At 35.3% G+C, this 11,431-nt stretch overlaps 1 protein-coding gene across 2 annotated transcripts in view; it reads right to left on the bottom strand.

The window, feature by feature from the left end:
* Positions 1-4,032: 4,032 nt before the first annotated feature.
* Positions 4,033-11,431, bottom strand: part of LOC106880211 (uncharacterized) — a 137,410-nt gene continuing 130,011 nt past the window's right edge. For both annotated transcript variants that reach the window (XM_052966131.2, XM_089349711.1), the window contains exons 9-11: positions 9,226-10,741; positions 5,326-5,417; positions 4,033-4,559 (exon numbers count right to left, since the gene is read on the bottom strand). In XM_052966131.2, the coding sequence (XP_052822091.2) occupies positions 4,420-4,559; positions 5,326-5,417; positions 9,226-10,741 (1,748 nt within the window). In that variant the 3' untranslated portion in view covers positions 4,033-4,419. The remainder of the gene's footprint in view (positions 4,560-5,325; positions 5,418-9,225; positions 10,742-11,431) is intronic.

Below are 11,431 nucleotides of genomic sequence, written 5' to 3'. Positions count from 1 at the left end.
ATCGATTTATCTAATTATTTAAAAGAATATTTCGTCGCTATCTCTAAATTTTTAACTCTCCTTGGCTTTGTTGAAAGTTCATTATCAAACTGACTCACAGCGAATGATTTTACAGATAAAACGTGATTAGTCGTATAATCTCATATTTATAGCTACTTGTAATGTACATTTTCCTTTTTCTTATACCGAGTTCACATTAATAAAACTGGTCGTTTTTATGCAACAGATAAATTTACTTTGAATCTACAATCTTAACTGAGTTTCGCTCTCAACATAATGCAATTGACCGTGCTGCACAAGTGATATTACAAGCAATCATCGCAGTCTAATTTGACTTTTTATATTCTTAGTTCCTTCTGTTTGTTTCATCGTTACCGAGGTATGAAATAGATTCGCGGGGCAGACTTTTATGCAACTTTGTGCAAACATAAGTGCTATTTAATAAGCAATAGAAAACTTCTTTAGTTGTAATGTTAATTTTTCTGTTGTGACGTTGAAAGTAAACACAAATTTGTTACAGAACGTTCTACTAATATCAAACATTTATATTATGTTAGAAAAGAAATAAAAAAAGAAAGAGTAGTTCATGTCATGGGTTAACATACTATATAAGAAATTCTATTCAGTTAAATAATTTTACACTGCTTTTGAAAGAGCTATTTCTTGTTTCTTAGACGGTTCGCTAAATACATGTTCCTAATAAGAAAGTCGGTAATTGCCTTTCTACCTTTGAGTTAGTAGCAAACAATCACACACACACACACACACACACACACACACACACACACACACACACACACACACACACACACACACACACACACACACACACACACACACAAGCATATTCATATGCGCATATACACACATAATTTAGAAAATGTACAATATAGCAATGTCTTTTAAATTAAAGTCAACATTCGATCTGCTTCATTATCTTCAACATTACATACATACATAGGCGTAGGAGTGGCTGTGCGTAAGTAGCTTGCTTACGAACCACATGGTTCCGGGTTCAGTCCCACTGCGTGGCACCTTGGGCAAGTGTCTTTTACTATAGCCTCGGGCCGACCAAAGCCTTGTGAGTAGATTTGGTAGACGGAAACTGAAAGAAGCCCGTCGTATATATATATATATATATATATATATATATATATATATATATATATATATGTGTGTGTGTGTGTGTGTGTGTGTGTGTGTGTGTGTGTGTGTGCATATGTTTGTGTGTCTGTGTTTGTTCCCCCAACATCGCTTGACAACTGATGCTGGAGTGTTTACGTCCTCGTAACCTAGCAGTTCGGCAGAAGAGACCGGTAGAATAAGTACTAGGCTTGCAAAGAATAAGCCCTGTGGTCGATTTGCTCGACTAAAGGCAGTGCTCCAGCATGGCTGCAGTCAAATGACTGAAACAAGTAAAAGAGTAAAAAAAAGAGTAAAAGAGATACATTGAAAGCTGTCGATTCGTTTGACGAGTATAACCATCGCTAACAAATTGTCCTGATGTCTTTTAAGCTAGTGACTGGCATTTTTTTGGTACTGGTGCAACATTCATATCTATGCGTTGCAATTGGATGCTTGATTGTGCACTTTGATCTACCTTGTGAGTTCAGATCAGACAAGCTGTTAGAAATGGGTGATATTGAATTTGAAGCCTTTTAGTATGTTTGCTTAGACGACTCGTGATACCAGTTCTGCAAAGGCAAACCCGTCCACATTCATCATATTCAAACTGTGTGACTGTTGGGTTAACAGATTCTCCTTTCGTAACTATTCGCTTTACATTAACCCATTCCTGAAACTTTCTGTGGCCATTGGTAAATTTTGTGCGTCAATTACATTCGTGGAGTATTGAAGACTCTTAGTCAGTTGTTACAGAATTGCAGGGAATCTTTCACAGTCCTTGAAACGCAATTTTGGTTTCTGCTGTAGTTTCATGCCAAGCGTCAGATTTCCACAAAGAATTTGATATGGAATTCTGTTCATGGAATCGAATGAGATGTTCTTTCCAGCGGAATCTCCACGCATGCATGCAAACATACATACGTACACGCATACATGCATCGATGAACACACACACACACACACACACACACACACACACACACACACACACACACACACACACACACACACACACACACACACACACTCGACCTTCTAAATAACTTACTGCAAGAGATCAACAAAATAGATATACCAATTTACAAGCTGCTCAGTATTTCTAGAAACTTCAACATCAATGAAAATGTTGACAGGCTATATTTTTCTCGCAGGGGCTGTCATCTTAAATTTGTATTGATGTCGTATGAAATACGTACTTAAACACAAAAGTAACAACTGCAGCAGAGGAAGAAGGTTAGTAATTATCTGGCCCAAGCATTCGAACACAAAAATAATATCATAATGGTTGCTAATGAACTTGAGGAGAGACCTGAAATAAGAGGTGATACCTTCGATTACGAATACCGGATTTTTATTCGGTTGACTATTCACAACATTAGTGGATGTTATATTCACTGTTTCCTATATCGGAGGCGATGAATTCGCATACAAGCACGTGACTGGCTACAAGTACGCGTCATTGGAAAAGTCCCAAAAGGCCGAAAGTCATCTGGCGTTCCCGTTCAGCGTTGCTGGGCCGATTTTTCGTGTTTCTCCGATATTTATTGGTCTTAATACAGCATATCCATAAGAGATAATATATGAATTTTTCGATTAAGCAGTGGGAGACAATATCATGCTCATCACTGTAATGTTTATTTTACAACATTCACTAACACTCTCGTTTTGGTTGAATAAAACATGGAAACACCAGAGCACTGTTGGGCGAATCGAGTTATGTGTACTTACATATGTGCGTTCTAAGGTCACAAATTTAGACACAATTAATTCGACTCCAGCTGTCGGCTGGTATTTTATCTTATAAACACTGAAAGGACGAAATACGAATTTTAAATTCTGAACGTAAAGCACCATAACTAAATACCGCTTTAACGATTCTATCTATCTATCTATCTATCTATCTATCTATCTATCTATCTATCTCTCTATCTATCTGTCTGTCTGTCTGTCTGTCTGTCTGTCTGTCTGTCTGTCTATCTATCTATCTATCTAACCATCATATATGCTTGCATGCATATACTAGTGTATACACATACACATATTCATGCGCGCGTGCGTGCGTGCGTGCGTGCGTGCGTGTATGTGAGTATGTGTTTTCACCATCTGTGTATACGTGGACACACATGTATGTATGTATATTTTTATATCATCGTTGATAATTTTGGTTTGATAATTTCCTCACGTATCAGTTTCTATTTCAGATTATTTAATTAGCGCTTTCCAGTGGTAAATTTAATATATTTTGTGTACCGAATTTTCACACAGTTATCACTTGCTGGAAATCAACAATGCTCTAGAGTTTTCATACCATTATTTTATAAATCTACTCAAATTATTATATTGCTCAAACTGAAACACGGCTTTGGCGACATCTGGGTATGTCTCTACCAGAAGAAGATATTAACATTCACGTTCACACCTCATAACTTTTCCAAATCTCTCTGAATGCTGACTAATTCGAGATGTACATCCATGGCTTCGATATAAATAATATAAAAGATTATTAAATACTGAAGCTCTAAAGTGAATTGTTGGGTAAGGTCAGAACCCTACAAGTCTCTTTAAAGTAATATCACACACTGCTTCCTCAAAACTACTCCATTTATTATTGAAGTGTTTTAAAATTACATATCAGAGTAGGGCGGCTAGCTGGTAAAATCATTAGCACGCCGGTCAAAATACTCGGTAGTATTTCTTTCGTCGTTATATAATGGGTTCAAATTCCGCTGAGGTTGACATTGCTTTTCATTCTTTCGGAGTCGATAAAATAGGTACTAGTTGAACACTGGAGTTAGTGTAGTCGACTTAATCCCTCTTCTGGACTTGTGCCAAAATTTGAAGCCAATATTACGTATAAGAGATCTTCAAATAAATTTACATTAAATTTATAAACAAGAAACATTAGAAAATGTTGAATTATTCAGGTTTATTAATTCATCTGACAAAACTCAATTATGCAAATGAAGGATCTGTGATAGTTTCAAGTATTTTTTTGCACTAATTTCAGCACTAAAATTTCTCTGTTATATTACTGTACACATATTGCATTGGTAAATTATATTTCACAAAACATCTTTCGCCACTAAAAGCATTACGATATTCATCTAAACATATTTTTACTCGAATATTTAGAATTTTTTTAACGATAGTCTGCTATATCAAGACTTTCGGTTTAGAAGCGTGAAGTTCGAAGTTGTAGCATGATAGTAGCTTGAGATCCAGAGATAATAGCTAGTTAGTATATTCATAGTCAAGTATTAAATTAAAGACGTGATTAATAACAGATTAAGAGTTTTACAGGTTTTCAACTCTTTTTTTCATCAGTAATTTCGCTAATAATTTCTGAAAGGAAAATCCAATCGCAAAGTCTGCTAGTTCAAATATAGTTAAAATACTGGATCCAAGGAGAAGACCAAGAGCGCCTCCAGTATCACCTGAAATAACAAAAATGTTCATGGTTAAGGAAAATAGTTATAAGAAAAGAATAAAAGAATACTTTCATATGTGATGATGATGATACGATGATGATGGGGAAAAAGAATATGACGATGATGGTGAAAAGTATGAAAATAAAACTTGAATTCTAAACACACACACAAGCGCATAGATACTGACTCACAGATTATTGAGAATAAAATGATACTCGTGGTATCAACCATCATCACAGCACTACTCTAGAACGAGACACCAGTCAGCCTCAGGTTTGCTAATTTACAGCTGGGCGAAATGGAACAATGGGAAATTAAGTGTTTTGCACAAGAACACAACGCACCAGTCATGATCTTGCGTGTAACATCCAAACTACTAAGTCAAGCGGTAATACTTTAGTGGTCATTCGACCTGCTATAAATAGCCACGAAATGTTCGTCAAAGCGCACCTAATGGATAATCTAATCCGGCGTACATTATTTCTCCCGTTCTCCCTAAAGAAGAAACGACGAACATGGTTTGAATGTCTGATCAGAAACCTGCTTGGAAGGGGTAAGGCGGGCTTCGGCAACTGGGTGAGAAATTATTAGTTGTAATAATCATAAGCAACTAAGTACAAAGGCTTAATATTTGAGAGGGAGAGAGAGAGAGAGAGAGAGAACGGGGTAGGTAAATGGGAAGATGTGTGTACCATTCAACGGCTTAAGGTAGGTAAATAAAATGAAATGATACAACGTTGATAAGGTTTTATAAATGTATAAGTGTACTCACACATAAGGGAAAAGAAGTCGTAGGCCACTTGGTCAGTGATGATCTCGTAACTTAATTGCTTGTAGAAAAACGCAATTTCAAGGATGTTCTCACTAAAACATAAAATAATATAACATCATCATCATCATCATCATCATCATCATTCTTCTCTCCCTTTCCTCAACCACGTCTTCATCGTCATTGTCATCTCATCGTCATCATTATTATTATTATCATCATCATCATCATTCTCAACCTCCTCCTCTTCATCTTGCTGAGTTTTACCAGCCTACGAGGGAGCTTGTAAGTAGTCGCTCGGCCTGCTTGAAATAGGTAATCTGTTTCAGATATCTTACCGCAGTCATTGAAGAAGAGTGCATTGGATGATGTAGCCCTGGACACATTGTGTTCGAAAGAAATGACGGATTAACCACGACAGCTAGACATACCTTTGACCATTGGTTAGTTCAAACGGAGCTGACTTGGAGCTAAACATCACCCAGAATAACTCCAAGATGAAAGCTTTATCATCAAAATTATAAAAAGATTTTATATTCGGTTATTATTAAGTCCTGAAATCGTAAGTATGATAAAAAGAAATGTTGATTAAATAATCACTCCTTATATAAGCTGATCATGACCATTTTCCGAGTTTCTAAATCTCTTAAGAAGATAAGAAGAAATTTTTGCTCAGATAGGAAACCTGGTCTGAATGCTTGCAATAGAGTGAACACAGTTAAATGTGCTCATGGGCTAGGTGGTGGTATTAATCGAGAGACAGATTAAGTTTACTAAATGTAAATGACTAGTATCTATCTAAAACAACAGCGTAAAAAGCACTATATTGATCTTATCTTTTTGAGTAAGCGACATTGTGAAAAAGTTATGCTAGACAGAACATATTTTATAGAAAGAGCACTGGGAAACTTATTCAATTCACATTAATTGTTATGATTAAAGGCTGACTGAATTCAAAAATTACCCTGGGCAAAAAAAAAAAAAAAAAAAATTGTTGCTATTTAAACTTTTTAGGGTGCTGAATCCAAATCTAACATAAGTTTTCAGACAGAACGTGCAGTTTTTTTTAGTTATTCACAGCATTAGATTTTTCAACCAATTGATAATATTGACAAAGTAATAGGCTATTTGCTTTCGATTTTCATTCATATACTCATCACTGAAACAAAAATAAGTGCTGATAGAGGGAAATGTATCTATTTTACTTTGTTATCGCTGTAATTATAATAAAGTTCTCCTCACGGTAGGCTATTGATATTAGGTTATAGTAAGCCACTGAGATTCCCTTTTCTTGATAACTGCTAGTGCTGTTAAAACAAAGTACGTCAAATAAAGAGAACCTGGTTATATGAAAAGTAGTTTAGTAGTAAGTTTAGTTATTTATTAAAGTGATCAATGTTTGAAATTTAGAGATGGAAAAAGTTGTTTCGTGATAGCCATAACTTCAGTACATTCTATAATAATTTTAATGATTTTTTTTGAGAAATATATTTTGATGTTTTACAGTAAATTTTACACTTCATTAATTTTATATTTTAGTTTACTGACAGGCTTCCTTGAGTGTTGATTTAGGTTATTACTGTATGTATTTATGATGAGCAGAAAAGTTTGTGTTAATCACGCGGACACCTTTTGTTACGTGTGTGGAAAATTTACGCCAAAAAATCAGAGAAATAAGCTTACAAAGAAATTTTAAAATGCTTACAAGCTTTGCATTGGGTGCAAAATTGGGATCAAGATAAACTGTGGGCGCCTCATGTTTGTTGCAAAAACTGCTATATAGCACTAACCCAATGGCTGAATGGTAAACGGAAAAGTATGCCATTTGCAGTACCAATGATATGTCGCGAACCAACAAACCACTATACCGATTGTTATTTCTGCTTAACTAACATCTCAGGTTTCTCCAAAAAGAACAAATCCAAGATTGTTTATCCATATTGCCCTTCAGCTTTAGAACTAGTTGCTCGTGCTGCTGAAAATATTCCAATTCCAGAACTTCTTTCATCTTTTGACAAAACTAGTTGAAGGCGTGCCGAGTGATACAGCAGATCACTCTGATGAACCAGGATCTTCACAAAAAGTTCCTCATTTATTAAGTTAACTTTATTTAGGTTAAATGACTTGGGTTTAACAAAAGAAAAGTCAGAACTACTGGGCTCCAGGTTGAAACAATAGAATCTTTTACACGATGGTGTAAAATGCTCATATTTTCGAAAACAGCATACAGAATTGTATGAATTTTTTTATGGAGAAAGATGGCATTTGTTTTTGTTGTGATGTTGAAGGACTCCTACGTGAGATGGGGTACGGACATAATCCTGAAGAATGGAGATTCCAGCCAGCAAAGCAAACTTAAAAGCTGTTTTGTTGCATAATGGCAATCAAAAACATTCAATACCACTAGCACATGCTGTAGGATTAAAGGAAACTTATGAATTAATGGATGAAATTTTGCACTTGATTAAATATTCTGAGCACAAGTGGAATATATGCGGGGACTTAAAAGTTACTGGTTTGCTTCTTGGGTTGCAAATAGGGTATACAAAGCATCAGTGCGTTTTTGTGCCTTTGGAACAGCAGAGATGACAAGCATCACTATGATCAAATAGGGTGGCCAAAGAGAAGTGATTTCACTTCAGAGAGATACAACGTTAAATATACCCCTGTAGTTGATCCCCAGAAAATTTACCTTCCTCTCTTAAACTTGGCTTCTTTAAGAATTTTGTTAAGGCCATGAATTAAGACAGTGAAGGATTCAAATGTCTCCGAAACATTTGTTTGTAGCAAGAGTGAAGTTAAGATCAAAGCTGGTGTTTTTAATGGATCAGAAATTCGCACACTAATTTGTGATAGGACTTTCAAGAAAAATTAAACCCGGTAGAGAAAACTGCATAGGAAAAGTTTGTTTCTCTTGTAAAATGTTTTTTTGGAAATGAAATATCATCTAACTACGTTACAATTGTGAATGATTTTTGAAAGCTTATAAGGAACTTGGGCAAGAATGTCTCTAAAAATTCATTTTCTCCACTCTCATCTTGACTTTTTTCCACCCAATATGGGTGATGTAAGCGATGAACATGGTGAACGATTTCATCAACAAATCAAAGAGCTAGAAAGCCGCTATAGTGGCAGACTTACACCAAACATGCAGACGGACTACTGCTGGTTTTTAGAACGAGAAACGGAATGCAACATAAGCGTAAAAGAAGACATCAAAGCTATTTTTGAAAAACATAAAACTAATAAAATTTACTTTACACTTTTGTTTTGTGTTTTATTGGTTTTAGAGCTACCTGTCCACCTAGTTGCTATTGTTCTTATACCGAATAACTTTAATTTACGCTTAACATAACATTCATTTTATTTGTTATGAATTTTCACATTATTGTAATTTTGATAGCAGTATAATGATGATGGCGCAAAAACGTCACGTACTAGAACAAAAATAATTGCAGATTCGGAATCAGTGCTCCCAAATTACCTATGAGCACCATTTCGTCTGATAGTAGCAAAAATTTTGTTGCCTAGTGTTATCAGCTAATACTGATCGAAAAAGTTTTAATCTTTGCATTGTGTGACACGCCTTCCACATTCTGTTATCTATTGAGTCTGTAGAGAAAAGAAAATCTGAATAAGCCATTCCAACAGAGAGAAAATAGATATAAAAGGGTGGAGGCATTGCTTTATTCTTGTGGGGCTCAACCCTTCTCTAAAAATAATAAGAATAATATAACATTGCCGGTTAGTAAATTAATGAAGGTCGGGCAATTTGGCTTTGTTTATTGCACACATTTCTGCGAGACAGACTCAATGTAGATTGAACTAGCATTGTTAACTGACTGAAAGGTTAGTGGATAAAAAATCCATATAATTACAACATCAATAGAATAAATAAATTACCTTACAAATAAATCGTTTATTGTGTTTCTTTCTTTGAATTTAGTTACATATTCTTTTACTGTTTTGTGCCTGTAAAAAAAATCGCGGTCAATGGTGCCAAACATTTTTGCCACATTGCTACCTTCCTGATAGTCAGCATACTCGTCGTGAAGTTCTGAAGTTACATTTTCCAAAGGAAGCGAGAATTTCGTATAATTAGCATATTCATAGTAAGCGTAGGAATCACGGTCTTGAATGATACATTGCCAGAGCAATGCGACAGTTTCGTTGAGTTTAGTCCAGCTGTAATGGAGCAAAGAATTACGTTCACGCAGTTCTTCCATAAATACTTGCAGGTTCATCATATTCAAAACGTGGTTAGGAGAGTGCAATATGGCTGCCAAAGATATTTTCGTTACTGATGTGTTCGTCAAGTATCTAATGATATCAGAAGAGACAGCGAAAACATTTTGTGATGACGTAAGATTTAGATGTTTTTGTTCAATTTGGAGACTGGTGAAAGAATTGTTCATATCGTTAATAATTTGCCGAATGTTAGTCAATGAAGTTTGTAATTTAGCTGCTTTTGATTTGATAATTCCAAGAGCATATTTTGTAGTATAACCATTGAAAACACTTTTAATGGAATTAAATAACTTGGACAAGTGAATAAATTTGTCTGAGACCTTCGTAAATTTTGTCAAATTAAATCCAGTATCTCTTGTATCCAACATATCAGAGAAATTAAACAAACATTCTTTTAAACTAATTAGTGTATTACTCAATCTAAGGCTATAATCACTTTTTGATTGGTTTAATTTGATGGTTAGTAACTGCTTAGGAACAGCATAAAAGTTATGACTTCTCGGTACTTTAAGATATCTATAACGAAATATACCTACTCCGCTTGTTAACGACTGATAATATTCTGTAAAGTTGCCTTCCGCTTTTTCGACCATGTTCAGTTTGGTCTCAATATTCATTTTGATATTATGGATTAACATTTCAGAAGCTCGTTGGTTACTAGAGTTGTTTATAAATTCATCCAGTTTCAAAAACATATTTTTCAGTGTGTAAATGTAATTAAAAAAATCAAAACTGACGTGGTGGAACGTCCGTTCAGCTATGGCTTCCCACGGCCGCTCAAAGTTCTTTTCTATTAAGTACATCTGATAATTAATCAGGAACAGTTTTGAAGCATACACTTTCTCCACTTTCTTGGAAATATTTTGAAGAATGGCTAAATTAATTTTAATTGTCGTTTCAAGTTTGTACAGCATCACCGTTCGAAAGGCTACATTTGATGCATTGAAATTTAGGAGCATATTTCGAAATTCCGAGATTGATCCAGCGTCCATTCTGTGCTTCACTTCTTTAGCATTTATAAGCTTCTGCTTCACGTCAGCCATACGTGGATCCATAATCAATTTACTAACTTTATTTTCCGAATGTGCGGTATATGAAATTGAAGGATCGAATAGAAGCATGTTACACGGCAAAGGACAATCGCATTTTAATTGAAAGGAGTGGAATTTGTCTGAAAATGGAAATGAAGACTATAAAATATCAGTCAGCATATATTTGAGATAAAAGATGAAATAGTAGATATGACTAACCCATACACTCTTTCGGCAAGCATAAATTTCTCTCAATATGGACATAGACACATCCGTCCATACACACGTATAAATTATATGTTGTAATTGTTAGTGTGTAAATGTAAAACAAACAACTGGCCGAAATATGGTTAGCGAGAGAGAGAGAGAGAGAGAGAGAGAGAGAGAGAGATGGGAGGGAAATAGATAAAGGCAATCATATATAAGGTAAGTAAGTAGGTAGGTAGATAGTCAAAGCAAGCCTGAAAGAACAGGAAATGAGAGAGAGAGAGAGAGAGAGAATGAGAGAGAGAGAGAGAGAGAGAGAGAAAGAGAGAGAGAGAGAGAGAGAGAGAGAGAGAGAGATGAAATTGAAGCAGTGGGACAGAAAAAAATATAGTTGCGGAAAGAAAAATTGAGATTGGGGTCAGACAAATTCTTCCGAGCTTCGTAGGTTCACTATCCATACATATCTATATGTGTGTGTATAAGTCTGTGCACGTGCATCAAACTACGTGTATGTACGGGTATATGCATGTGTGTACGTGAATGGTAGTGGTGGTGGTGGTGATGATGCGTGTGTATGTGTGTGTGCATACATTCGTATATTTATTAATGGATGCATTTGTTGT

The sequence above is a fragment of the Octopus bimaculoides genome, chromosome 3 (genome assembly GCF_046866305.1).
Source record: "Octopus bimaculoides isolate indiv1 chromosome 3, ASM4686630v1, whole genome shotgun sequence".
Lineage (NCBI taxonomy): Eukaryota > Metazoa > Mollusca > Cephalopoda > Octopoda > Octopodidae > Octopus > Octopus bimaculoides.
The sequence above is the reverse complement of the archived record's forward strand: the minus strand, read 5'-3'. Positions and strand labels throughout refer to the sequence as shown.